This window comes from Centruroides sculpturatus, unplaced genomic scaffold, assembly GCF_000671375.1.
Source record: "Centruroides sculpturatus isolate CEXI.00-Female unplaced genomic scaffold, Cexi_2.0 scaffold721, whole genome shotgun sequence".
Taxonomy (NCBI): Eukaryota; Metazoa; Arthropoda; class Arachnida; order Scorpiones; family Buthidae; genus Centruroides; species Centruroides sculpturatus.
Window position 1 is genome coordinate 192902 of NW_019385006.1, and position 27677 is coordinate 220578.

At 28.7% G+C, this 27677-nt stretch overlaps 1 protein-coding gene across 1 annotated transcript in view; it reads right to left on the reverse strand.

Annotated features, from left to right (window-relative positions):
* LOC111633296 (selenoprotein O-like) overlaps positions 1 to 27677 on the reverse strand; it is a 30681-nt gene that overhangs the window by 1136 nt on the left and 1868 nt on the right. The window contains exons 2-13 of the mRNA XM_023377834.1: positions 25162 to 25300; positions 24601 to 24746; positions 24393 to 24516; positions 23663 to 23775; positions 19743 to 19846; positions 19497 to 19666; positions 16753 to 16784; positions 9923 to 10123; positions 6394 to 6514; positions 6021 to 6187; positions 4828 to 5000; positions 2109 to 2222 (exon numbers count right to left, since the gene is read on the reverse strand). Coding sequence (XP_023233602.1) covers positions 2131 to 2222; positions 4828 to 5000; positions 6021 to 6187; positions 6394 to 6514; positions 9923 to 10123; positions 16753 to 16784; positions 19497 to 19666; positions 19743 to 19846; positions 23663 to 23775; positions 24393 to 24516; positions 24601 to 24746; positions 25162 to 25300 — 1582 coding nt within the window. The 3' untranslated portion in view covers positions 2109 to 2130. The remainder of the gene's footprint in view (positions 1 to 2108; positions 2223 to 4827; positions 5001 to 6020; positions 6188 to 6393; positions 6515 to 9922; positions 10124 to 16752; positions 16785 to 19496; positions 19667 to 19742; positions 19847 to 23662; positions 23776 to 24392; positions 24517 to 24600; positions 24747 to 25161; positions 25301 to 27677) is intronic.

The window sequence follows — 27677 nt, forward strand, 5'->3', positions numbered from 1 at the left end:
ATATTTTTCATGTTTTATATTAAAGAGATATTACAATTTCTTTGTAATATAATAAAATTAAATTAAAAGCTACTAAATTTAATTTTAAATGGTATAAATATTCCAATTCATAAAATTATTAATATTAAAAATAAATATATAATTAGGGATGGATCAAATACAACTTTTTGGCCAACTAATAAATGATTATTTGGATGTTACTGTTGTCTTTCTGACTACTTAATACTGAAAATTCAGCCAAATATCAACTGATTTATTTGAAATTAGCTGAAAAAGATGATATAGATTCTAAACCTTAGAATAAGATGGAGGGCAATGTCATCTATTCAATAATAAAGATTATACAGTAAAACTTCCACTAATGGACAACTTTACTTAACGGATATTTTTATAATTCCCAGACCCTTCAAACAAGACATCTATTATATTCACCTCTAAATAACAGATGATGTCGTCCATAACCAATCTTATGAAAACAAAGTCCTGTCTTCAATATTCTGAAATAATTAGTTACATATGGAATATTTTAAAACTAAAAGAATCGGTTAAAATACTCTTTCAGAGGACAAATTTTGATCATAGGTAAATAAAGACACTGAAAATAGGAATGGGAAGGAGGGCAGATTGTAAAAAGCCAAACAATACTCTATCTGTTAGCGAACATTAATCTGGTTAGATTGTCAATCATCACTTATCGTCATTCATATTAATGTTGTTAAATTTCTTTCTTATTTTTAGAATTAAGCTTTCAGAACCAAGAAACCATAAACTTTTCCTGATTTATTCGTTCATTTGAAACAGAAAAAGTTTTTATAGTTAAGACAACAGCATTTATTTGGTGAAAGTTCAAAGATTGTGTTATGAATGCAATTTCAATTTAAAGTGATAATGTTGATATTTGGTTTCCTTGAATTTATTACGTAATTTATGATCTTAACAGCTTTGTGGTGGATTAGGTGTAATTTTTTTAATAAATCATTTATTGAAAAAAGCAAAAATGTTTGAAAAATTACACCTACTTGATAACTACAAAGAAAAATCCCTATATCAATTTTTATTAGTTGCTTAGATCATAAATGATGTTATAAATGCAAGAATACCAAACCTCTTGAAGTGGCTAGCAAATCACCTTCGTAACTTGACATTCAAATTTTCATCACCTAAATCCTTCTGTTCATAACAACAGTTTTATTTTTCTTTTTCATTACTTCCACTCAGGTCATTTTTGATGAATTAATAATTAATCAATGTTTACATTTAGTTGAAATTTTTATGTTAATTAAAATATCTTATACAATCTGTTTGCTATTTAGAATTCGATTAAAATGTGATTTTTACAGCTGAAAAAATAAATAATATAAAATAATATACTGTATATATATTTTAATTATATATTTTACATATACTTTTTGGTATTTTTACATTCTTAACACAAATTTGATACTTTTGTAACCCATCGTATTCTTCACTTTTTAATGACCAGGTTAAAATACAATATGGCTGCCAGCATATACCTCTGAATAGTAGACAAACTTCTCAGTCCCAACAATGTCTGCTATTCATCGGTTATACTGTATATGATTTTGTTTTTAAAAATTATTATATATGTAATGAAAAGTAATAAATTAAATCTTGCCATTGAGATCAGTCATTTTTTAGTAAACCCAAAAAGTACTGTATTTAATTAACATAGACTAAGCTCAGTGAAGCTGGAAGCATCTATAACAACTACCATAATCATTTATTTCCTATGAATGCAGAAGCATTAATGTTTCTTCATTACAATTTATTACTCATGAATTGTGATTTTTAATAATTAATATTTGTTCAAGATATTAATTAAAATTATATTGTTTTGAAAAGAAATAAATGATATTTTTAAATATCTGAGATGTTAAATGTTATTTTTATACTATTTTATGTTTTATCATTTCTTTTTCTTTCTTTTCCCTCTCTCTCTCTCCCCCCAAACTAAAATCACTACTAAAATTCAGCCACATTACGTATCCAAATATTGAATACGTAATGTGGCTGAATATACCTGAATACTGCCAAATATTCGATTCAACACTATACACAATCATAAAAATATTTATAAATATGCTTACAGTGCATAGAATTTTATGACGATCAAGTGACTCTAAGACTTCTTGCCCATTCAGGTGGCTTACAATCATAAAAATCCAGTGATTTCTGAAGTTCTTCAACATGTGATGATGTTGCTAAAACATACAAGATGATTAAATTTTAATATTGACAAGTTATCATGAAAATTATTAATTAATTATTTTCATAAATTATAATTTAATTAATAAAGCAAAAGTATGATCTTTACTTAAAATTTTAAGCATATCATTCACGTATTTTATAATTTTATGTTTACTGATCCTAATGTATGAGTAAGTATTTATGACTGTAGGTATGTGCTTGCTTGAAATACAGATTTTTTGATTATCTGAAGAAGCAATTTTATTTTAATATAACTTTTGGAAGATGTCTGTAAATTACTTTACTCTCACTTATTATGTTAGTTTCATAAGGAATTTTCCTTAAAGATTTACAACTGTAAGTATTACATATTCTTGCAACTTTACCAATTAGGGTTGTGTATTTTGGTTACATGTTGTCATCAGACTGATATTTTCAAAGCATAAGAGCACAACTCTATAAACATCACATCATCCAATTGTGAAATGTGAGTATTTTAGTGTAGTTCTATTATTTACTCACAAAATGCACATGTAAAATGTTGTATCTTCAGATGAACTATAGGAAAGCAAACTGGGATATCTGTTTACACTGTCATGGCTGCAACAATGTAAATAGCTATCCTAGTTTGCCTTCCTATGATTAACACTCCTAAAATTTCATTCATTTCATTTCATTTCATACATTTTTGCTATAGTTTTTTTATTATCTGCTTCAGTATTTAGCTAATTTTTTATAATCTGAGGGAAATTTTAAATAATAAATATTTTAACAATATTTTAAAACTACTAAAGAAGAATTATTTGTAAAGAAATTTTAATTGTATATATACAATTAAAATTTAGTTTAATATATATATATATATATATATATTAATGTGTGTGTATGTATGTTAGTATGTACTGTACAGCAGATGTACTGCTTATAAAATAAAAATTATAAAAATATAAACAGAATTTTCATATATTAGTATTAATTATTTCAATTTTTACACTGAAAAATATGACTTTGAATATCTTTCTTGTAACTATCAATAATTTATACACTTTAAAAATCACTATAAAACTCAAGGAGTCCAATTTATTTATTTTTAATTAAATGTTTTAAAAATAGTTTACAGCTGTGTCATTGATTATAAACAAACAAGTAAAAATAATTATGTCTGACTTTAAGATTAGCATCTTAAGAACATCAAAGAACTGTATTTAGATAATGTTTTATTACATTACTATTGAATTAATTTGTTAGATTTAGAATATTTAATTTTATTTTTTTTTAAAACAAAGTTCTAAACAAAACAAGATCTATGTTCAAATCTGTTACTGTATCTTGAAACTTATTCCAATGTTCTATGCTTAAAACAGTTTAAGTGTTCAATCTGATTATGAGATATAAAATGTTTTAAAAATTTAATTGAAAATAAATGCATTTGACTTCTTCAGTTGCATTGCTTTGACTTCAAGTATTGTTTTTTATAAAAATTTAGATAAATAAAATTCAATAGGTATTCATATCTACAAATAAATTTTACACTAATTGACAAAATAGTTATACACCCAGATAAAATTTTTCACTTACTGCAAAACTTGGCATACAGCTATGTCTCAGACAGGTAATTATAGTTATACAGGTATCCCTTGCTTAATGCAGGATTTGATTAACATGCAAAAGTAATTTCAGCAATCCCTTTTTATGTGTGGTAAAAATTTCAATTAACATGGCTTTAACAGCTGTCTTTACTTAACATAGATATGTTCTCAGTAAATAAGGTGTTAGTGAATTTGCTATTTTTGTTTATTAAAATAAAAATATTTGTTAATAACAGAACAGTTGTTGTAGAGGGTGGTGATTGTTCAGTCAAGTACCAAGGAACCACTGTATTTGATTAATGTGATTCTGATATATGCAGTAACATCAAGGAATTAATTAACTGCATTAATCAAGGGATAACTAGGTAATGCTACCTGAGTGACTTAAAATCATTGCCCATATCCTATAAAAAAAAAGTTTATGGAGACTCACTGAAGTCACAATTTTTAGTATGCCTATTGTTTGAAAGTATTTGAATGTCAGGCATACTTCTATGGCAAATTCAAAAATATTAAATTCTGCTAACAGGGTTAAGTTGCAAAATATATGGAAAATCTGGAGCAGCAGTTACAGCATCTATGGGAAGATTGTACACAGGTAGCTTACAATGACCATGTGCCCCCAGCTTGACTACATTGCCTTATGTATCCAGGCAAGAGGAGATTCTATAAGGTACTAAAGATTCCTTTAAATTGTACTGTTATTTCACAGAAATTGTCTCTTTGCTATAATATTGTAATCACTTAATATCATTTTCATTACAATTGAACTAATAAATTACAATTCTATTTAATTCCAATGCATCCTTCTTGGTGCATAACATTTTTGTCAATGAGTGTATATTTAAATTACATGTAACACAATATAAAAGAAGGTACATTAAGTTGGAAATTTTGCTGTAGAGCAAAAGAATGTGAAGCATTCAAAGAATAGGATGATTCAAAAAATGAAAATCAGGTTTTCCAGCTAAGGTACCTTTTATAGATTGCATCACAAATGTTAAAAAAAATAATAATTAATAAGCATTACCATAATCATTATCATTTGTCTTATCCAGACAATCTGTATGTTGAAATGCTTCATAAACAGCTGTATCACTAAATGGACTTTCAAGAAATTTTAAAACTCTCTTTACTTCTTCAAAATCACCATTTTCAGCCTGTCTTATTGCATTTTCAGCAATATAATTCCTTAAGATAAACCTAAAAACATATATTAAAGCACATTAAAAAATTTATTCTGTAAAAAATTTATAAAAATCTAATCAATATTTAAAATAGATAAGGTATAAAGAGAAAATTCTGTTCTTTGGAATTAAGCAATTAAATTAAACATGAATTTTTGAGATAGTAATTCTTTTGCCTCTATGTCATTATTAAATTCTTTATTATATCATTGTCTATGTTGGACTCTGTATATTAAGGGGACTTATTATACTGGCATTTTTTCTGTTTTAGCAAATAGAAGAGATCTTATTCAGAAAAAACAAACTATCTTTATTTTTTTACCTGTACACTCTGTATTTGTGTTTGGGACCTGATGGCCAAAACACCAGTATAATAAGTCCTATTAATATACAGAGTCCAATGTAGACAATGATATTATAAAGAATGAATTATTGAGATTTAAATTCTCAATAATCCATGTTTAATTGCTAAAAAGACAAATTGGTTAAATATAAATTAATATATTAAAAATAATTTTTTAATATAATATTGAATTATGTACATTAAGCTATCATTAAAATGTGAACATTTGCTAATCTAAAATCATTATTTACTGGAAAATCAATGAATGCTGATTTATTTGTATTACAACTTTTATCATCTGCAAAATACTCTTCATTTTTTGTTGTACATGTCCTAAATTTTCCATCATTTATCTTTCAAATCACTGACATTAGTGGAAAACATTGTCTAAGCAGACTAGATATTTAGAAAAATTCTTGAGAATCCAAACCTAGAATTGAATCTCAGTTCCTCAAAGTTGTTGCAAAGAAGTCACCTATTAAACACAGAGTGCTATTGTCCATATTGGAAAACACTGATTTTATACATTTTAATTATAATTCCGTATTTACCAACTTTTTGTTTGTCCTGTTCCAAAATATATGTATAATTAATTTAACTATTAAATTTTTCAAGTTAAAAATTCATTCATATTCATTCACAACTGAGTGAATAAAGTCAATAAATTAATATGAAAATATAAAGTATATGTACCTTGGATTATTACTATTCATTATTTCCATTCTTTCTTTTTGCAATTGTTCCAATTCTTTTACATCTTTAATGTCCTTTATTTCTTGATGTAATCTTTTATTGTATTTCTCTACCCAACTAGACCATATTTCATCATCATTAGTTACTTTTTCTTCTGGTTTCAATTTCTAAATAAATAAGATTTAAATGTTTATATTTATTAATAATTAAATTATATATATATTTTATATTTCACATTGTTTTATGCATGTTTTAATTTCTTAAGAGGCATTATACAGTAAAAGATAACAATATATCAAATTCATTCAGAAAAAGTATCTTGTAGCAAATGTAAATTTATTGAAAATAATATTAAAAAATTAAATTTTATTACCTTTAATTTTTCAGCATATTCCATTTTTTGCATGACCCTCTCTATTGCTACTGGGCCTTTCCCTAATTGTTCTAACAATTCTGGATTCATTCGCATTAATAGCAAAAACATTTGAAACTGCCTTAAAAGAATATTGTTATTATTATTTATTGCATTTTATAAATCAGAAAATATTGACTTTTTAATATTTAAATATATTTAAAATAACGTTACAATAAATATATTTTACAATATTACAAGATTACATTACAATAAATATATTTTAATTTGAAAATGCTGGGCTGCAATTTTTAAGAAAATTTTAATTTATTTAATTTAAAATACTCTTAATCTCAAATTAGTAATTTCTTGTTCCCATAAATCATACTTTTCTTGATGACAACAGAGTCATGCTGGTCATCTTATGTAACTCCATTTTGGGAAGAATTTTTTAATTCAAATCATGTGATTTCTGGTCTGAACTGGAAGTTCATATATAGTTAATTGGGATCTCCTGCCTCTAAGCTTTCCACATCTGGTCTTGACTTTCATCTCTCTAACACCACTCTTGAGATTGAGGAAGGAAAGACAGGCATACAGGCAGACAATGGACACCAGTGGGAATTTATAAGTCAATAATTTTTTGAAATTACAGCTCAAAAAATAACAAACAATTCATACAATAATAGTATGATAATACAGTATTTAATGTCATATAAGACACACCCATTTCAGCACAGAATATTTAAGAAAAAAATATTTAGTATATTAAGTCGTCCTGCACCTTGGCTCTTGACCCCAAAAACTGCTTCGCTGTAGTATACAATGATAATCCTAAAAAGTTTAGTTAAATAATAACAGTTTCATTCAAGAGTTGAGACTACATAGAGGTTAGCCGTAGCCTACTAAAGGCTGGTTGAAGAATTTGTTAGCCTGTGAGAGATCGCATCTTCTTATATGACACAGAGAGTTTTGAGCCTTTCTTTTTAACAAACATTGAATCCCATAAAATATAGTAAAAATAAATATAAAATAACTAGATGAAACAAAACAATAATTTATTCTGTTTAATGAACAGAAATCCTAAACCTTTATCAGCAGAAGTGTTACAGAATAACTTACGACTGATTGTGCAAATGAGGTTTAGGGGAAAAATAAAGCAATCCTGGAAAAATCTGTGGTAGAAAAATATGGCAATCCCACAAAAATATTAAAATAAAATGGAGTATCATATTGGCTAAGCCTGTAGACATTAATTGAAAACTTTTCAAAAATACAGGAAGATCTTGTGTTCTAAAAATAAAATTAAAACATTCAATATCTAAATGCAAAGTTTAAAAAAAATTAAGTATGAATAGACATTATGAATGTAAGAGGCATGTGTCTTTGTCTGCTTTCAGCAGACTCAAAAATTTTGATCTGTTAAGTATTTTTCTTCTGAATGCCCTCTTCAGTAGCACTGTTTCAGAACATGTTTGGTGTTTTGACATCACATTTAGTAGTGTATTTCATTTACACTACCTTTGCTAGTTGTAATTGATCAATGATGGCTATAGACAAGCAAGAGAATAAAGATATTATATTTGTATTTTATACCAATACAAAGATATTCATTGCAGCATTAATAACAAATGTTCCTGAACCACTGAAAACAGGTATGTCTAATACAAATTTAAGAAAAATCCATCTTTAACTTAAATAAACACAAATTTATACACATGAAAGCAGAAACTACTTCCTGTTCCAATGAATACATCACTCATCATTCAGCAGATCCATATTGCTATGTAACAGCTACAGATTGAAATATCTTTACACAGTTACAACTGTTGACTCTGCTGAATGCAGCCATCATGAGGCAGTGTTGGCTGTAGTGCCTGGTGTACATTTGGGTGATGAATTCCCAATCCTACAGATTTATGGTAGAAAGATGGTGGAGAGTGATGCCTATTGACAGTCACATGTCACAATGCTACCTACTTACATGCAGTAGAGATGAGTCGGTCTTGATTACCAAGCTATAGTTTAGATTTTTACATAATGCCAAAACTGAAACAGAACTTTAAAAAGAAATGAAAATCCTTTAATTTTATTTCCATTAATCAACATATTACATCAAGTTTATAATTGTATAAACAAATGTAATGGTGATACATTCTTAAAATGTTCTTTTAATCTAAAAATTTTTATATAGATATTGAATAACCCAATTCTTGATTAATACCAAATTATGTGCAGGACTGTTTCAGGCTATATTATGGCTGTGTTTAATAATTAGACATTGAGTAATTATGCCTAGAGGTAGGCAATTAAGTTAACAAAATTACTCAATATCCAATTACAGTAGAACCTCGATTATCCAGACTAATTGGGGATAAAGGTAGTCCGGATAAAGAAAAATCTGGATAATCGAAACAAATACTTTAATTTGTCTTTTAATAATAATACAACACGTTTTCTTTTCGATGACATATCGGTAATATTAAAAGTAAATACTGTATTTAAATCGTCATCAAATTTTCAAGAAACAAACGTTCATATTGAATTTGGACTACTACTGACCAACTCTAACAGACTACCTATTGTTTAAAAGGCCCTCCGGTGGCGCAAGAAGACGGATTTTATAAAATAAAAAGCAGTTGAAACTGCATTTTTATGAATAAAAATTTGACAAACTATTTATCGTTTTATGACGAGTAAAATTTTTTCGTCGCGTTCGCGGCTTTTAAGTAATGCATAAACCTTCGAGGCGCGAGGCCCTTCGGACCGCGAGGCATAGGCGGTGGCCCACGTCGTCCATGCCTTACGCCGCCCTTGGTCATAGAAATGATGTAATTTGAATATAAATTATTTATAAATACGTATGTCAAGTTATATTTTTATTACTACGTAAAATATATTTAAGAGTTTACGACCACTGTGCTGGGTGAGACGTTGTTGAAACAAAAAAAGTTATGCATTCCATCACGTACATAAACAGTGTCGTAATTCGCCAAGTGCAAATCAGCAAATTCGTAAAATTTTTGTTTATTTTGAACAATCCGGATAATCGAAAATCCGGATAATGGAGGTCCGGATAATGGAGGTTCTACTGTATTAAATGTAACCATAATTTAGTCTGATACAATCTGGCAGATTGTTTGGTATTAAAGAAATGTTTATGTTAATTTATCAGTTTAGTGTTGTGTGGCAAATTATACATTATGCAATTTAAATTTATTTGTATGATTTAATTAAAACATTTCAAATTATGTATTATTAACTCTCATACAATAATGTGAAAAATTTTGTACACAGTAGGCCTATTTTATTATATGCAGGACTAAAATTGAATTTTTCAAACTACATAGTAATAATTACTAATTTGTTCATAAACATTTTATTTTGTGTTGATGTGTAACAATTTTCAAGGAAATCTTGTATGTAAACTTTATATTTTATTTATATTGATAATACCAAATTTTTAGTATCCAAGGGTAATAGAAGATTACATGGCTAACTCAAAGTCATACCACACATAATTAATAATAATAATAATAATAATTCTTACCTAGAATCCATACCAGACTGATTCATTTCAATTAATTCTTCTAATGAACAACACTGCTCTAGTAACATTTGCTTTAAATTTGAAAGATTAGCTTCATAATCTGGTAATCCTGGTAATGTAACTTTACTTAAATTTCTAAATGAATTTGTAAAATCAGCACCAGTTTCAGCCATTGCTTTATGAAATGAATCAATCAATTCCCTATATAAAAATTAAAATTATTTAATTTTAATCATTACAATCTTAAAGAGTTAAAGTAAACAGTCATTTATTTAAAAAAATAAACTTTTATAAGCACTATATGATGAATGGCCAGATAGTCAAGCAGTTAAAGTGGCAGCCTACTGCTCTGAGGCATGCAGGATTAAATCCAGATAGGTCACAGAGAACCCCAAAAATTTCCATAATAAAATGTGAAGTCGATAGTCCAAAATATTCCAAAAATTATTTGGAATATTTTGGACACCGACTTCACCACCTACGATGTATTGTGGGCCGGGGTGAACCCATAATGGGCTTGCTAAGTAGACTCTCTTAGTACCAATGGCACTAAGAGAGTCTACTTAGCCCATTATGGGTTCAATTTATAATATTAAAATAAAACATGTTTGAATCACTTAATTATTTCAAATATTTTTAGAAGTCCTAAGACAGCAATGGCAAATCATGATCTGTGGGTTACTATTCATGAGGGTTAGGTTCCTTGGAAATCTTAATAATACCAGATGAAAAAAGCTTATGGGAAAATAGAGTTAGACACTGAGAGGTTCCTGTGGGCCAAGCCAATGTGGCTAAGCTAAAACAGGAATATTTAAACTTATGTAGATGATTCAAGAAGCAAATAATAGGAACTAATGTTTGCTTTATTCACATGTTTAATTATTGGACTTCGAACTCACATTTGAGTTATAAATAAACACTTGGCTTTATTTCCATCATTTTTAGTTGATGGAAATAAATGCCAAGTGTTTATTTATAACTCAAATGTGAGTTTGAAGTCCAATATATTCGCAACACGGTTTCAAAAATAACATGTTTAATTATATTAAAAACATTACAATCTACATTTTAAAAGAACTGTGGAGAAGTTACAAACAGTTTGAGTTATTGTCACCTGATGGACTTTTATCCATGTTCTTCAAGACAGATTACTTTCAAAACTCACTTAAACTTGAGATTGAATTCAGGAATAAGGTCTGATTCTTGCAACTGCTCGAAGATGATATCAATAGTGCTGTATATTTTTGAATGCTTAAAAGCTGTCATTGGCAACTTTAGCATGTTTTCCTGTTCCTCATCTTCCTCTTCGATGTCATACAAATTTTCTGTAGCCATCAGGTCCAGTTCTTTGTGGGTTCTGCAACTGTCTGCTAGTTTGTTCTCAGAATCTGTCTGAATGTCCTCAAACCTCACAACTATCCGTTTTATCATCTTTTATATTATTATATGGGATTATGTAATTACTAGTATTAACTAAATTGTGATATAAACACTGTCATATGTAATTTGGCATAAGGCAATTTTGCTGTAATATGATGACATTAATTTGGTATTTTAATAGTTACTGTACATGGCTTGGTTATGTCAAAAAATGTAAAAACTAATGCTAATAGAAAGTATATTTTTTACAAATACTGTATGAAAATTGTAAAATATATTTGTGAATATGCAATGTGTGAATAGTTGTGTGATTAGTCACAACTTTCTATCATGAATAAGCAAATACCATAAGCATGAATAAGTATGAATACCAAATACTCAAATAAGAAGACTTACAGGTATAAATATAGAATAGAGAAAAATTTCACACAATGTGTAATTAAGAATTAGGAGAGTTTTTTTTATGAAATACAACCTACAAATAAAAAGTTAGCATGGAGATTGAAAACAGGTGGATAGATATGTCAATTATAGTGTGCCATATAATAAATTGCTCATTTGGTTTGCCTCTCAACATGTATTAGAGTAATGTATATATACATACACACACCAGTTCTGGATCAACCAGATCAGGGCTGCAGAGTCAGTAAAAAAAAAAAAAAAAACACTCAATAATAAGTAATAATTTTAGTAGGCCAACTATAACTCTGGCAAAATTTAATACCAAATCATTTTATGGCAGGCAGAGGCCCTTTTAGGGGGATATCCTACTCAGAAGTCTGAAAAGAGCCTGAGGTGGATACCCAAATACTTTTATAGTTAGTACATTTAATATTTAACTTATATTAATATTTATTTGTATAAAAAATTAATATTTAACAATACTTAATAAGAGAAGAAAGGAGGCAATAAAATTCTACATCTACATATATTTGACAGCATTTGCACTTCAATTTCACCCTTTCAGAAGAGTTAGTCCAACTAAAAAGTGCATGATCTAGCAAGCTACTTTAGCCCCTTGATCAGAAGAGAAAAATATGTACTCTGATCAATTAGTCTGGCTCATTCAGAAAAACAGAGTACAGTAGAGCGTCGTTTATCCGAAAGCCAATCAACTGAAACGTCGGTTAACCAAAAGCGTTCCAGTCAGACTGTGTCGTGCAGAATCGAATGTTTTTGATACTAGATTAACTTCTAAAGTATAATTTTTTGTTTTTATATTTTTCAATATATTTATTTTGTTTGTACAAAATAAAGAAATGATTTTTAACAATACAATAGCCACATTTATTATTTTAAAAAATTTAGTTAGGCTTAACAGCGACGAAAATTCAACGCAAAGCGACACACAACAGAGAATAATTTCAACATGGAATAGGTTAATATATTTTTTCATACATAATCAGTTATTCGAAAAATAAGTTATCCAAACAACCCCAGTCCCCAATTGATTTGGATAAATGATGCTCTACTGTACTTATTTAGAGCAGGGATAATAAAGGAATGATTCAAAAATATTCAAATTCAATTGGGTCAAAATAATTTAACTATTAAACACAAATACTACAAAGAAAACTACATATTTAATAAATTAAATTGATGCATTTTGTATTTAAAATAAATGAATTATAACAAAATAAAAAAAAAATTTTTTTTAATTAATAAACATTTAATAGATTTTCTTAATTAAAAATTAGGCAAAAATCTCAAAATTAATTCTTTGTGCCTCTATGTCCTTAAATTTTGTTTTTATATTGTCTGTATAGACCTTATTTATAATTAGGACTTATTATACTGGTATAGTTTCAAATTAGTAAAGGGAGAAAAAATTAGTCAAAAATAAAACAAAATATCTTTATTTTTGACCTGTAGGCAGGTTCAGCTGGTTCATTCTATAAACAAATTATATAAAACAGTTTTAAAATATTATAATACTCAACAATACTTAAAAAATACTAACATCTTCTTTACTGTCCAATATTAATACAACAGTAATACTGACATAAAGCATCCAAAAGACATAACAAAACACATAAAACATTCTAATTTTACACATAATTCTAATTTTTACACCTCATTTTCTTATATAAAATAAAAAAGTTTTTACTTCTACATGAAATATTAAAATTCGTCACTCACTAATTTTCTAACTTTAATTCAGTTCTATGTTTCTTCATGTTCCCACTTCCTCCTTTTTTCTTTCCCTCCTCTTCTATTTTAAATACTTCTATACATAATGTCCTCTATAAACGAAACTGTTCCATGATTGGTGAATTTCTCTTCCTAAATTATCATTAATTCTATTGCCTTGCTTTTTGAGGTAAATATGTTCAAATAATTGTGTTTTAAATCTATTTGTTTCTTTTTTCATTATTTTTATTGTATTTAAATTAATTTTTAATCCTTCTTTATTACAGTGCTTGGCTACTGCCAAAATTTGCATAATTACATTTAATTGATGTTATATGTTCTTTGTTTTATCTTGTCCACAACTAAATTTAAAAGAATATACTATTCCTTTTATTTCTTTTACAGTATTTCAGTATTTTTTATTATCATTTCTATAATATAAATACTTTTTAAATAAATCATTTTTTTTGAGTATTAAATTTATTTTATAATTTAATAGTTTCTTTAATTTTTCAAATAATTTAGGAATATAATTAAATTTCACATTTTTTATCATCATCAGAAGATTTTATATTTATATTTTCATTTTTTATTCTTTTAGTTTTCTATTCATCTAATAAGTTTTTAGAATAATCATTGAACATATCTATTTTTACAATTTGTTGTATTTCTTTTCCCTGATTTTCTATTTTATTAGTTCTACCTTTAATTATATCTATATAAATTTTAAATATATTAAACTTCATATTTATTGATATATTTGATTTATAATTAATTACTTTATACTTGCATATGTTTAACATATTTTTTATACTCTAAATTATCTTCTTTTCTTTGTATTGCAATGTCTAAATAGTTTATATTTTGATTTTCTTTTTTTATTTCAAACTGTATATTGTCCTTAATTTGGTTTTCCTGCTTCATTATTTAAAAGAAAATGTCAATCAAATCCTGCAAAATCATATACAATAGCTTAACAGAAACATGAACCCATGAGTTTCTGTTGTTGTATAAAATATGTTTATGGTGGATACAAACCACCTGCTGTTTACAGAGGACCAAATGCTCAAAGAAAGCTGTTGAGATGTTACAGAAAGAGAATGAATTAGAGAAATTATACAAAACTGTAAAGCCTATAAAGCCACTAACTCCTGATAAGCAAAAACTTTTAAAAATAACAATAAATGTCATATATGTAAAAAAATTATTAAAAGAAATGAAAAGAAAGCTAAAGATCATGATCTGGAACACAGGAAATATAGAAGACTAGCATATGAAAACCATAATTTAAATTATCAGAATCCATCATTTATTCCTGTATGTAGCCACAATTTAAGCAGAAATGATGCACATTTGTTTGTAAAAAAAACTTAGATAGGATAACAAAGTTAATTCCAAATAATGAAGAACAATAAATTTCATTCAGAAAAGGGACTGAAAACATAAAATTAAGACTTGGTGACTATTAAATTTATGGCAAGTAGCATAAAAGCATAAACAAATTACAGTAATACCCCAAACTTACGCGATAGGTGGGACCAAGCGATAACCACGTAAGTCGAATTCGCGTAAGTCAGGGTATAATTTTGCAATTTGTGTAAAATCCAAGTCGGATGTATGTAAGCTAATAAATGTTTTCGTTAATCTTATCTCATCTTTTGATTCATTTATGGTTACAAGAAATCACCACACAGAGTCTCTCAAGTCTCCGTAGATATAACAAACACAGAAATAAATAACACAAAATAAATTGTAGCTATGTGTTGATTCCGCACAACACGTCTGAACATGTCAGCTGAACAATAGTGTGGGGGGGAGTGAGTAATCAAAAGTTGCGTGGCGCTCAAACAAAAGACGAATCGACAAGATTTGAAAATCGCGTAACTCGGGTTCACGTAAGTCGAGGTAGCATAAGTTGAGATAATACTGTATCTAATAATCTTCAAAATTAACAATTTAGATACACACTGAAATATTTTCCTAAAGGCATATTAGATCTTGTAATTAGAAAAGGTGTTTATCCTTATGATTATATGGATGATGAACTAAAATGTTTGAGAATCTGAAACCATGTTGAGAATCTTCTTTGAGTGTTTAAAAGTCAAAGAATTAAAATGTGACGAAATGCAATTACCAACAAATTGGGAATTTTATAGTGAATGGAATGAAACTGACATATCAGATGAGGAATACAACCTATACAAAGTGTATAAACAAATTTAGTATTGAAAGTTGAGGGTAAAGTTGAAAAGAAAATCAAAGGAGTTAAGAAATGTGTTATTAGAATAGAATATCATTTGATGGTTGTAAAGACTGTTTAATAAAAGGGGGCAATACAGAACAATGAATCTACTTCAGAGTAAAAAACATGAAACGAAAATAAACAAGGTAGCTCATCATCACCCTAATAAAATTAATTGGTCACATTTTGCAATATTAAGCATTACCTTCAAAATTAATTATGAATTTTAGAAATAAGGTCGATTGAAAAGAAATATCTCAATATCAGCAGTTTGATGAGCCATTTATTATAGAAGTGGTTGTATATCTAGATATACCCTAGTATCAAGATATCAAGAACTATCAGAGCAAACCATTGAAAGATTAAGAGATTATGTTGATTATTAATCTATTGCAAAATATCAAAAAATATCTGAAGATTTTTATAATGAATCATAGATAAAACTGATTACTATGATACTTTATTGCACAGAAAATTTGCAGATAAATTAATCAATAGAAACTATAAAAGTATAGTATTTCATTATAAGGTAGAATGTCATAAATTTATTTGTAGATAATATCTTCCCTCAACTGTTGATAACTGGACATAGTGAGATAGAATCCTCATCAAATATTTTGTTTTATTCTTCTCCAAAGATACCTATTGCAATCATCTTTATCATTCTGTATAACTTTCAGTAGAACTTTTCAGCTTTTTCTTTATTTCAACATTGATTTGTATAATATCTTCTCAAAATGTGAAACTCTTGGCATCTTCATTTATTTAGTGAGGTAACAAACCCCCAAAATTAAGGTCTTAAATGGAATAATTTTAATCACTTTTTCCTGAAAATTTATTGATACAATTTATGTTTTTGGCATGTAAATAAGGGGGCTGTTTTAGAAACTTAAATTTTTGAGATTTTTGACAAACTTTTTGTATTTTTTGCAATTTTTGATAAAACTGTTAAAATTCTGTCATTCACATCTTATATATTGTTGATGAGATACACAATAAGGGGTTAATGTATTCACATACATATTGTAGGAATAAACACATTTAAAAATCATATTGAATTAAAACTAAAATAGCTTACTTATCTTCCTTTTCAATTTTCATCAGTCCAAACTGTAAATAAATTAATTATTTTATTGATTATTATTTAATAACAAATATGTAATATTTATAATAATATTTATGTAATAGGGAAAATTTGTGATATAAGTCAATATTTAAGCTGTTGATTTTGAAAGGGGGCAAGTCCATTTAGAGAAAAAAAAAACAGTTAAAGCAAATTCTTATTACAAATTAACATAAAACTTATGTTTTTAATCAATTCACAACAAATATCTTATAATCTAAATATATATAAAATTACTTGTCCTGATTGACTGACTGATTCATCATCCCTGAGCAAACCACTGAACCTAGAGGGGAAATTTGGTTCACAGTTAGGCTATGTCATGAAAACGCACATTAAGAAGGGATTTCTCGAAATTCCCTCATGAGGGAGAGAGAGGATTAAGGCTTAATCTGAAGAATGGCTTCTACTGTACCATTTTAGATGCAATTGTTTGTTTTCAACTACATTTAGTCTTCATTGAGTACTTAGGTGTATTAAATTGATAACATTTCAGACATTGTTATAAATATTTTTGTATATTTCAACTTTTTAAACAAATGTTCAAACCATTTTAAGTTTGAATTTGTTATTGCATATCGATTTGATTATAGAATGATTGTAAATGTTCCAGAAAATTGATCAAATTGAAAATAGTTTGTTTGATTCTCAGCAATTCTCATCATTCTCAGCAGTAGGTGTTATATAACAATTACTATGGTTGTTGAAATATTGAATATAAATGTTGCTTGCAAAATCTGCATGTGCGAATCTGCAAAATCTTCGCACATGCAGATTTTGCGGGTAACATCTAGTATCAGTATAAATTTGTTACTAGTAATTTATATCATCAATGATATTTATTGTAAGTTCATTTCGAAACTGAGGCAAGTCCACTCTAAAGAAAAATATAAAGATATGATGGATTTATTACCCTATGTACTACCAATTTATCATAAATACTTTAAAAATCTGCACCATCTAAACTAAAAAATATAATTGTATGCATGCAACTTATTACTGAATATTTTTTCTTATTTTATCCACTTTTTCCTGTAAAGCTAAATTTATTTTTTGCTTTATTGTAGCTTTTGGAAGAAGTATGAAATGTCGAAATAAAATAAATAAGCAAAGAAATAAAATATTCAATTTTTTGTTGTTATAATTATATTCCATTCAAAGAAAATCAACATTTTCAACAAATCATTGCTTTTGAAAGTGAGGCAAGTCCATTGGTGCATACCAAACCCATGATTATTTTCACCTAACACGGATAACCATTATTACATACTAAATTTACATGAAATAAGACCAAAAAGATATAAAAGAAGTCTATTACTGCTTAAGAATATTTTTAAACTCATTCAAATGCAAACAATTAAATATCTAGCAATAACATAAAATGGACTTGCCCCATTTTCAAAATCAACGGCTCATTTGTTAAACTTAATTATATGAAACATGATATGACAAATAATTTTTATATTATTCTTTAAAAATAAAAATGCTAAAACTTAAAAATCATGTAGTTAAGTAAACAAAAATTTAAGGTTATTCAATACAAAGTTTCATCTGCATGTAAATTGATTTACATGTACTGTATAGTACATTGAAGATGGCCAAAGCTGGAAGTCAGAAAAATTTCATATTAATTTTAGTAACCACTAGCTGCCAGGACCCACTTCGCTGGGTTTTTATTTGTTTGTACATTTGTATGTAATATAGTTTTTTTTTTATATATATATAAAAGACTGTTTTTCTAAGTAAGCTAGAATCTATCTGCAAGGACCCACTTCGCTGGGTTTTTATTTGTGGGCAAAAAGTAACGATAGTCAAGATTAAGATAATTACATTATAGCCAATCTTACCCATTTTCACAAAATGCAAGAATTAGGTCTCCCGTTTCCAGACGTTTCCAGAGAATTTTTACATGAGCATAAAAATATGTTCAATTTCCCACAAAAGTGCAAAAAACTGCCTGTAAATCTTGCATGCCACTTTATATTAACACTTCCTGGTCCCGATTCTATTTCTGAACATCTCCTGTTCACATCCAGTCAAACGAACTATTTTCAACGTTTCTGGAACATTTACGATCGTTCTATAATCAAACCAATATTCGAATTTTATGTTCAAATTTAATTTGAATATTGTTCAAATTTGTTCAAACAAATTCGAACAAAACATTCGAAATAGAAAGCCACTTTCAACCACTTTCAGCCTCATATCTCCCACACCCTTATAGCTATCGAGACGCAACCACCCCTATGCACGAATGGAGACTTGGGGCTACTACCACATACAAACACCATTCACGTGTGATGTGTAGTTTTGGCAGAAAAGTGAAATATAGGGACATACATGTCCATTTTTATATATATATATAGATATAGATAATGAAGCAGTTTATCAGATGTTATAATTGTATTTGGATAAGGTGTTAGACTACAATGACCTAAGCACCAGTTTACAGTGTAGCTTCCCATGAAAACACCCTTGTTCTGAATGTATGTGATGTCAAAGGTGAAAAATGACAAATAGGTGGCTAGTTCTAAGATTTGCACATGCAATTTCAGAGTGAGGTTGAACCTCTGTAGAAAGAAATCTCTTAAGTGACAGAATCAGTGCTCTAGCTTGATGAAAAGATACAAGCAGTTTTTGTTTATTGAATGTTACATTGCAAAGTTTCACCTATTATAACAAAAAATTAAACTTCTCACCTTCTTTCTCATTTTTCCAAGATAACATTTCTCAAATTCTGGTTGATATAATTCTAATAAAGGAAGAGTATCAGCTAATGGAACTGCATTTTGAATAGCTTCAGCTAATTTATGTAAATTCCACAAACATATTTCCGGCTGCTTTATAAAAGTGTATCTTCCTCCATCATCTAATTCAAAGTTATGAATTAAATAGAAATTTAAATATAAACTATTTAATTATAGATAATTACAATGATTTACTACCTGATGCATTGCAGATATGATCAGGATTAAATCTGTCCAGAAAACCATACGGACCATAATCAATAGTTAACCCAATAATGCTCATGTTATCTGTATTTAATACACTGAAAATAAATTAAGAGTATAGCTAATGAAAACAAATAACACAAACATATATTTATATATATATTCTTCAATTTAAAAAATTTTAGCTAAAACTTAAAGCACATAGAGATAAAGCAACTTTATCTATTTCTACTACTAAATTATTTATTAATCAATTTAGATAGCATACAAATTAGACTAACAAGTCTGATTGATCATTATTTGACTTAATTAAACCTGGTCTTACATAGAAATATAGTGGCAGCCACAGAAAACTTGTATCACCTATGATATATATCAACAAATACTAAGCATATGCACAAAATAGCATATTTAAGCTATGATCACAATTTGTAATGACAACTGGCAAGGTTGGATGGAGGGCTTTCTTATGCCCCTCCAACCAATTACTTATGGATGAGCTTTTCCTGGTTAAATTGGCAGTTTGCAGTGCTAGATATTCTCTTAGTAAGTTTAACCATTTAGTCAACCAGGTCAAAAACACATTATTTCTGTAATCCATCTTATATTGTAAGGAATCAGTCTTTGTACCACAAACCATTCCATCCCCTCCTTACATATTTGCCAACTTTTTAGAAAATCTGGTTATATACTGCCACTGGCTCCCCCAGCCCATGTTGCATAGGATCCTTTGCAATGATAAAGACAAGGTTACACTTTTTGAAAAATATGGAGTTTACTCTATAACCCTTACAAAACCCACTAACTGGGTCAAAACTATTATATATAGGAGCCACTGCCAGATTGCTCTGCTTCCATCTTGCAGAGCATCATAATGTAGGTAAAGTGCAGGTGTACAACAGAACTAGCCCAAATAGTGATAAAGTGTAACTTCAATCTTTAATAAATTTTGGTCCTAATATGCTGTGGGAACAGGAGAACACTGCTCATATGGATGTAATGAACCCTTTTCATTACATCATCATGCAACTCTCCCACACTTGATATACTATACTAGAATTGCAGGTAGCACTATTTAACCTAAAATCATAAGTCACATTGTATGTTTTATTGCAACATCAATGGCAGTCTAATGTATTTGTTTTTGTTTAATTTGTTATCAATTATTTATTTGTATATTAATTCTGTTATTTTTATTAGTTTTGGTCATTGTACATCATACTTATTTTTGTAATTATATCTGTAATTTATGTTCTATGCTCATGCACAAGAAACAATTTGAGTGTTCTATATCTAGATTTCTAGCACTTTGTTTGCCATTTTTCCTGAAGAAGACAATTATATACTGTCAAAAGTACTCATGAATTAAACATATTTTCTGAAACACCAATAGTCAGTTGTTTGACTTATCTTTTATTCACAATCCTATTCATAACTTGTAGTCTGTTGACACACTGTTACTGAATATGCATCCCCCATACTATTAGATTCATAGGAAACTACTGTCAAACCAGACAATTTCTGTTACAGGGTTCATCTTTTCCTCTCTAACATAGGGATTTCTCTCAAATCCATGTAGGTTAAATTTGGATTCATCTAAAATCTAATCTATATATATAACCGATTCAACAGGTATCCATCTATCCGCCTGTCCCGTAACCGTTTGATAACAGACACTAGAGGCGCCCCTATCGTGTGTCATATTTCAAACATTCAAATTAACAATTTTAATTCTTATTTAAATTAACAATATAAATTTTTATTATTCATTTGGCCAATAAATTATTATTTGGTCAATATAACAATATAAATAATTCAGTATATTTGTAATAGGAATTTATTATTTCAGGGGCTTATATCTCTCGAAGGTATAGGAACCATACCCCTACTCTCGCAAGTAGGGGTATGGTTCCTTTGACTTTATTGTTAGTACAGTGGTCTACGGTTTGGGGGGTCGCCACCTCTTCATTTGGAGGGTAAATCTTACCATTCAGATTTTAACAGAGCTGTAGAGCATATTGATAGGAACAAAAAAGTCAAATTTCCATGCCTCATGGAAATTTGTAAAGAACGCCCACTAGGGGGCGTCCCGAGCTACTAGTATATCAATGTTCCATTCTGCATACTGTTTAGCCCAGATAAGCCACTGTCCATGCATTTTACTCAATTTTACTCTTATGTGGATTATGGGCTTTTAAACCCATGTCATACAGACATAAAACAGTTTGTGCTCTTGCTTTCAGACCTGTCTGCTTTTTCCTGCTTAACTTTCAGTTTTCAGAAGAACTAATAGTAACTTCTTGCAGGCAGAAATGCTTCAACATTCTATTCTGACAAGACTTATTTACCTTTACTTCCTTATCCAACTTTTATTTGATTATTATCAGGTTCACATTTCCTTTGTAATACAGTGGTACCTCAGGTTACGAACGCCCCAGCATATGAAATTTTCAGGATACGACATGAAATTCGAACATATTTTTGCTCCACGATACGAACAAAAACTCACCATACGACGTTACATTAGTTCGCATTTTTCATTTGTTTTTCTTACTACAGTTATTTTTTTAAATGTATTACTTGGCTTTAATTTGAGTATGTTTTTCGCGTTGGAACGAATTATTTGGTTTTACATGTAATCGTATGACAAAAGATGATCCACCTTACGACATTTTCATGATACGATCTCAGTTTCGGAACGGATTAATTTCGTATCCTGAGGTACCACTGTACATGCAATATTGTTGACTGATGACATTATAGACAATATACTTTCTTCACTATTTCACAAGAAGATAAAGCATTCAAAGTAGTAATTGCGGACTTTTCTCACAGCATTAACCATTGAAAATATTCCATTTTGCTTAAAAAAGAACATGAATTTTATATCAATGAATGATACAATACCAGAAATATTAATGCAGTAGACTTTGTCAATGAAAAGAATTCTCATCTTTATGTTGTGGATGATGCTATCTTTTATGGTTTCTTGCAGATCTTCTGCAAATTGATACTTTAAATTAAAAAAATAAACACAAATTTACAGGATTTTATAAGTCATACAATTTCAATGACTGCTATGATAACTATTTTTCTTTTATATACAGGGTGTATCAGAATGACGTTTTAAAAACTTGGTGGATTGTAGAGGATGAAATTTTGAACGTTTTGATATAAGGAACCTATAGCTGGAAATATGATATAAAGTTTTTACAGCACTTTGCACGTTTTATGCGATCGGTATACTGAATGAAACAGCAGAACACAGTATTTATGACAAGTTTTATTGACAAAACAGTAGAGTACAATCAAACTGTACATTAAATTAGTGGCTGCACTACTTTAGAGTAAATGTTCAATGTGACAACTACCAACTTCCTTACATAATGCACAACGACAAACCATGTTTTGTCCAACCCTCTGTAAGATGCCACACTCCCCTCTGATGGTATTAAATGCTGTAAAGATGCACTCTGTAAACACTGTTCCTACAGGTGTTGCATATGTTGACTAGTTGTGTGTTTACAGCACAGTGCCAGTGGATGAAAGGGGTGAACTGAAGGACGACAAGCACTAAGTACACAACATCCTATACACAGGCTCAGTTAGACCACTGTAGTTGTGTGTTTACAGTCTTCCATCCGCAGCAATAACATGACATCAATGGACGGAAGGGTAGCTACCAAAGTGAAGGGCAGTCAAGCACTTCCTACTGCTGTAGACACTTTAGTTCAAATTTCTGGCTATAAGTTCCTTATATCAAACATTCAAAATTTCATCCTCTACAATCCCCTAAACTTTTAAAACATCATTCTGATACATCCTATATATGATATTAAAACATCAATATGCCAATTTAATTAAATTATTTTCAATTCCATGATTATGTTAATTAGCTAAAACAATATATTTACCCATGACAAAATCCAGCACATTGCCATTCGGCAACTAATCTTGCAGTCTTTAAAACAACTTCTTTAAAGAATGCTTGATACTTTTCAACTGGAGAATCAAAATTATGATGAATCTGAAATTATTATTACAAAATATTTTTTAAAAATGCATAAATTATTAAAGCAATTCTGATGATCTTTGACGTATATTTTAATTAAATCTTTTTATCCAAAGTTCAAAACATTTGTTTGTTAGCTGAAAATGTACAAAAATTCAAATTTTGCTACAAAAAAGCAATTTGAGGGTATTGAAAAAATAAAGAGAATGCAACTGTCTTTTGGCATTATAAAGAGTTTAATTGAACAAAATTCATACAAATACCTTCAACAATGTATTTACGTTGCCTTCAGGTGATAAAGTTCTGACATGGAACACAAGTGCTTCCAAATCTTGTGTGTTCTATGTCAGAACTTTCTTGCCTGAGGACAACATTAATACACTGTCAAAAGTATTTGCATGAATTTTGTTCAATTAAACTCTTTATAACTCCAACAATCAGTTGCATTCTCTTTATTTTCTTTATGTGATTTTTGTATGAAGTGATTTGAGTTCTATCAAAGTATTATGTACAAAAGAGTGAGATGTCTGAATGTCAAATGTCTGAAAATTGAAGAATGCCTACAAAATACAATAAAAATTAAATTATTATTCATTAGCTTTATATTTAAAATTAACTTGAATATAGCCAACCTCTGGAAAAAATGTTTTGATTGTATATTCTAGCATTTTCATGAGAATATCTGTTCTTCCAACACTGGGACCTACTCGTCCAGTGAATTCATCAATTGTTTTAAAGATTTCAAAAGAACCAAACCTTAAAATTAAAAAAATTATTATTGTTTATGTACAGTTTAAATTAAATATATTAATTTTTATATCATATTAATGTATTCATTACCTCAGAAATGTAGGAGCAATTCTTGAAACTATTGTACATCTTTCTAAAACTGGATGACCATCATAGAATATGTCTCTTATAACTTTAGTGTCAGATGTTACACAAGAACCAGCTCTTGTTGTTGGAATTCCTAAATAATGCATAGCCTGAAATCAATAGTTTTAAATTTAATCAAAATTACCAAACTCAAATTTTTAAATCTTTTATACATGAAATAACAGTTCAGCACCAAAACATATTAAACATTCTTCAATTCTAAATAATCTAACAATAAATAAGACAATTCAGTGAAATTGTAGTTTAAATTTGCAAATTTTCAAACTTTCAATCAATTTTCATTATTAAACAAACAAAATTCCTTTCTAAAAATAAATTTTATTGCCATAATCTTACTACTTCTGTTTAAAATTCTGTATTTCCTATAATTATTTATCATTTATCAATATGACATATACATGAAGTGGTGTTTTAACTTCTGTTCCTGAACAGTTGTCATATTTTGTTTCTTGGTGTTGAATTATTATTCCATTAAACATTTTACAAATTTCATAGATGTAGTACCTCACTGCACAAAAATTCTCTTATACTTGATCTTAAAACCTTCCTACCATCAGCTTGTCGTGAATAAGGAGTTTTACCTGCACCTTTTAATTGAATCTCCCATCGTTCTCCTCTACTATTGATTACTTCTCCTAAATACCTAGAAATATACATATAATAAATGACAATCTAGCTCAGTCAATATTTACAAATTAAATTATAAAACACAGTTTTATTCAGTACTAAAATTTGTTATATAATAACTCATTATACATTTATATAGACTGTTTTATAAATTTTGTCAATCAAATAAATTAAACATGAGTTATAATTCCATATTAAAGCTTAACACTTCCAAGCTCTTTAAAAAATACAGTGGTACCTTGGTATACGTCTGCTTTAGAATACATCCTGTTTGGACGAAACAAATTTTGCTCGGTATACGACTTTTGTTCGGTATATGACTTAATTCAATTATATGTGTCATCTATGAACAAGTAGCACTATCGGTGTACTAGACTAGACATTCGCGGTGCCACAGTTTATAACTTTGTTAAATTTCTTCTTATTTTAATTTGTAAGTAAAATTTCATTATTTTTATTAATCACGAATTGCAAAAAGGAAAATGAAAAGCAACAGAAAACTAAAAAAATGACTAGAATCACAATGAAACTGAAAAAAGAGATTGTTGAGAAATACGAAGGTGGCATGTGTGTTCGAGATTTTAACTGCTGCATATTGTATTCCGAGAATGACGATATTGACAATCGTGAAAAATAAAGACATTATTAAATCTGCTAACGTTGTGAAAGGGGTTAAATCAATTTTTAAACAGAGATCGAAGACATTAGATTATGTCGAAAAATTGCTTTTGCTTTGGATAACTGAAAAACAGTGTGCTGGAGATTGCATATCAGAAGCAATTATTTGCGAGAAAGCTAAAAAGATACATGCTGATCTCATGAAAAATCAAGCAGGAACTAGCCAGGAAAGCGAGGTGTTTAAAGCCTGCCAATTTTTTTACATGAGAACAGATTACTCATTTTTACATTACTTCTTATGGGAAAGGCTGGTTTGGTATACGTCCAATTCGATATAAGTCCAAACATCAGGAACGGATTAAGGTCGTATACCAAGGTACCACTGTATAACAAACAATAATCTGTTTTAGTAGAGTTCACCTTAATAAATTCCTTTCAAGTACTTTTGGGCAGCCAAGTCCATTGTCATGATGAGCTTGGTTGCCTGAAAGTACTTAAAACTTGTAAAATTAATTTAGCAAACAGTTTAGTTTGTTGTAGTGTAATATTATTCATGTATCCTAACTATATAGCAATATGTCAACAAATATGTTGGCAATATGGTAATTCACATCCTGTCACGCAAATATTTAGTTCTTTCATCCTCCCTCTAGACTTAATGGGAATGTATAACACCTCTCAAAACCTCACTAAGGTCCAGTAACAGATTTAAAGCATTAACAAATGTTTTCAGGCTCTTTCTGAGCCTTGCTTCAAGTTTTTCAAAATCTATAAAAGGAACATGTATAGAAGAACCTTGGTCAAATTGAAATTTAAACCACTATGTTACCAATAGGTCTATGAAGCAATGGATAACACAAATACAATATTGATAATGGAAAACTATCCACTGCCTTGTCCATATACACTTCTGTTAATGACATTGCAGCTATGTTACATCAAGCAAAATTGATTTCTATGGCTAGGCACAGTAAAGATATAGAAACCCTAGAAATTTCTAAAGCTGACAAAAGGGGATATGCATCAACTATAAGGATGAAAAACAAATATTGCACACATGGCAAGCAATGTACAATGCTTCACTATGAATAAGGCACTATCCAGTCAACATAATGAACCTATTTTGTTATGTAACAATGTACAATTGACTCCTTCAGAAATTCATTGGTACCATAGCAATTTAAATTTGAATTCAACTAAGATTCTTCTATACATGTTCCATTCATAGATTGTCAAAAACCTGAAGCAGGGCTCAGAAATAAGCTGTAAAATGTTTGTTAACACTTTAAATCTGTCACTGGATACTAATGAGGGTTTGACGTGTTATACAAATATTTAGTCCCTCTTGTAAAACAGAAAAAAAACTAATTTTAAACATTTCAGGATACTGTTTCAGTTTTCACAAATCACTCAGCATTGATAGGATACATTGCCTGGTAAAACTGCATAAAGTGGCTTTATTAAAAGACAGTGTAGTGTTGTTTGCTTTAAGTCAATAATTATAGTAATAGTGCAATAAGTTTGAAAGTACCAAAGAAAAAATGTGGTTATCATAAAGTAATTGAAAATTTTTTCATTGGAAAATTCATGTGCCACTGATTATCTCCAATAATATAATTTTAATATCACCAGTTACAAATTTTATCATTTCTAGTAAAATTTTGATTTACATAAGTGTAACAGTGAAGTAGTAGTACTGGCACAATTTCCTTTGAAAATGGATGCATGGGATAAGGCACTGCAACAAACAAGCAATCTACCTCCCAGGACCTCTG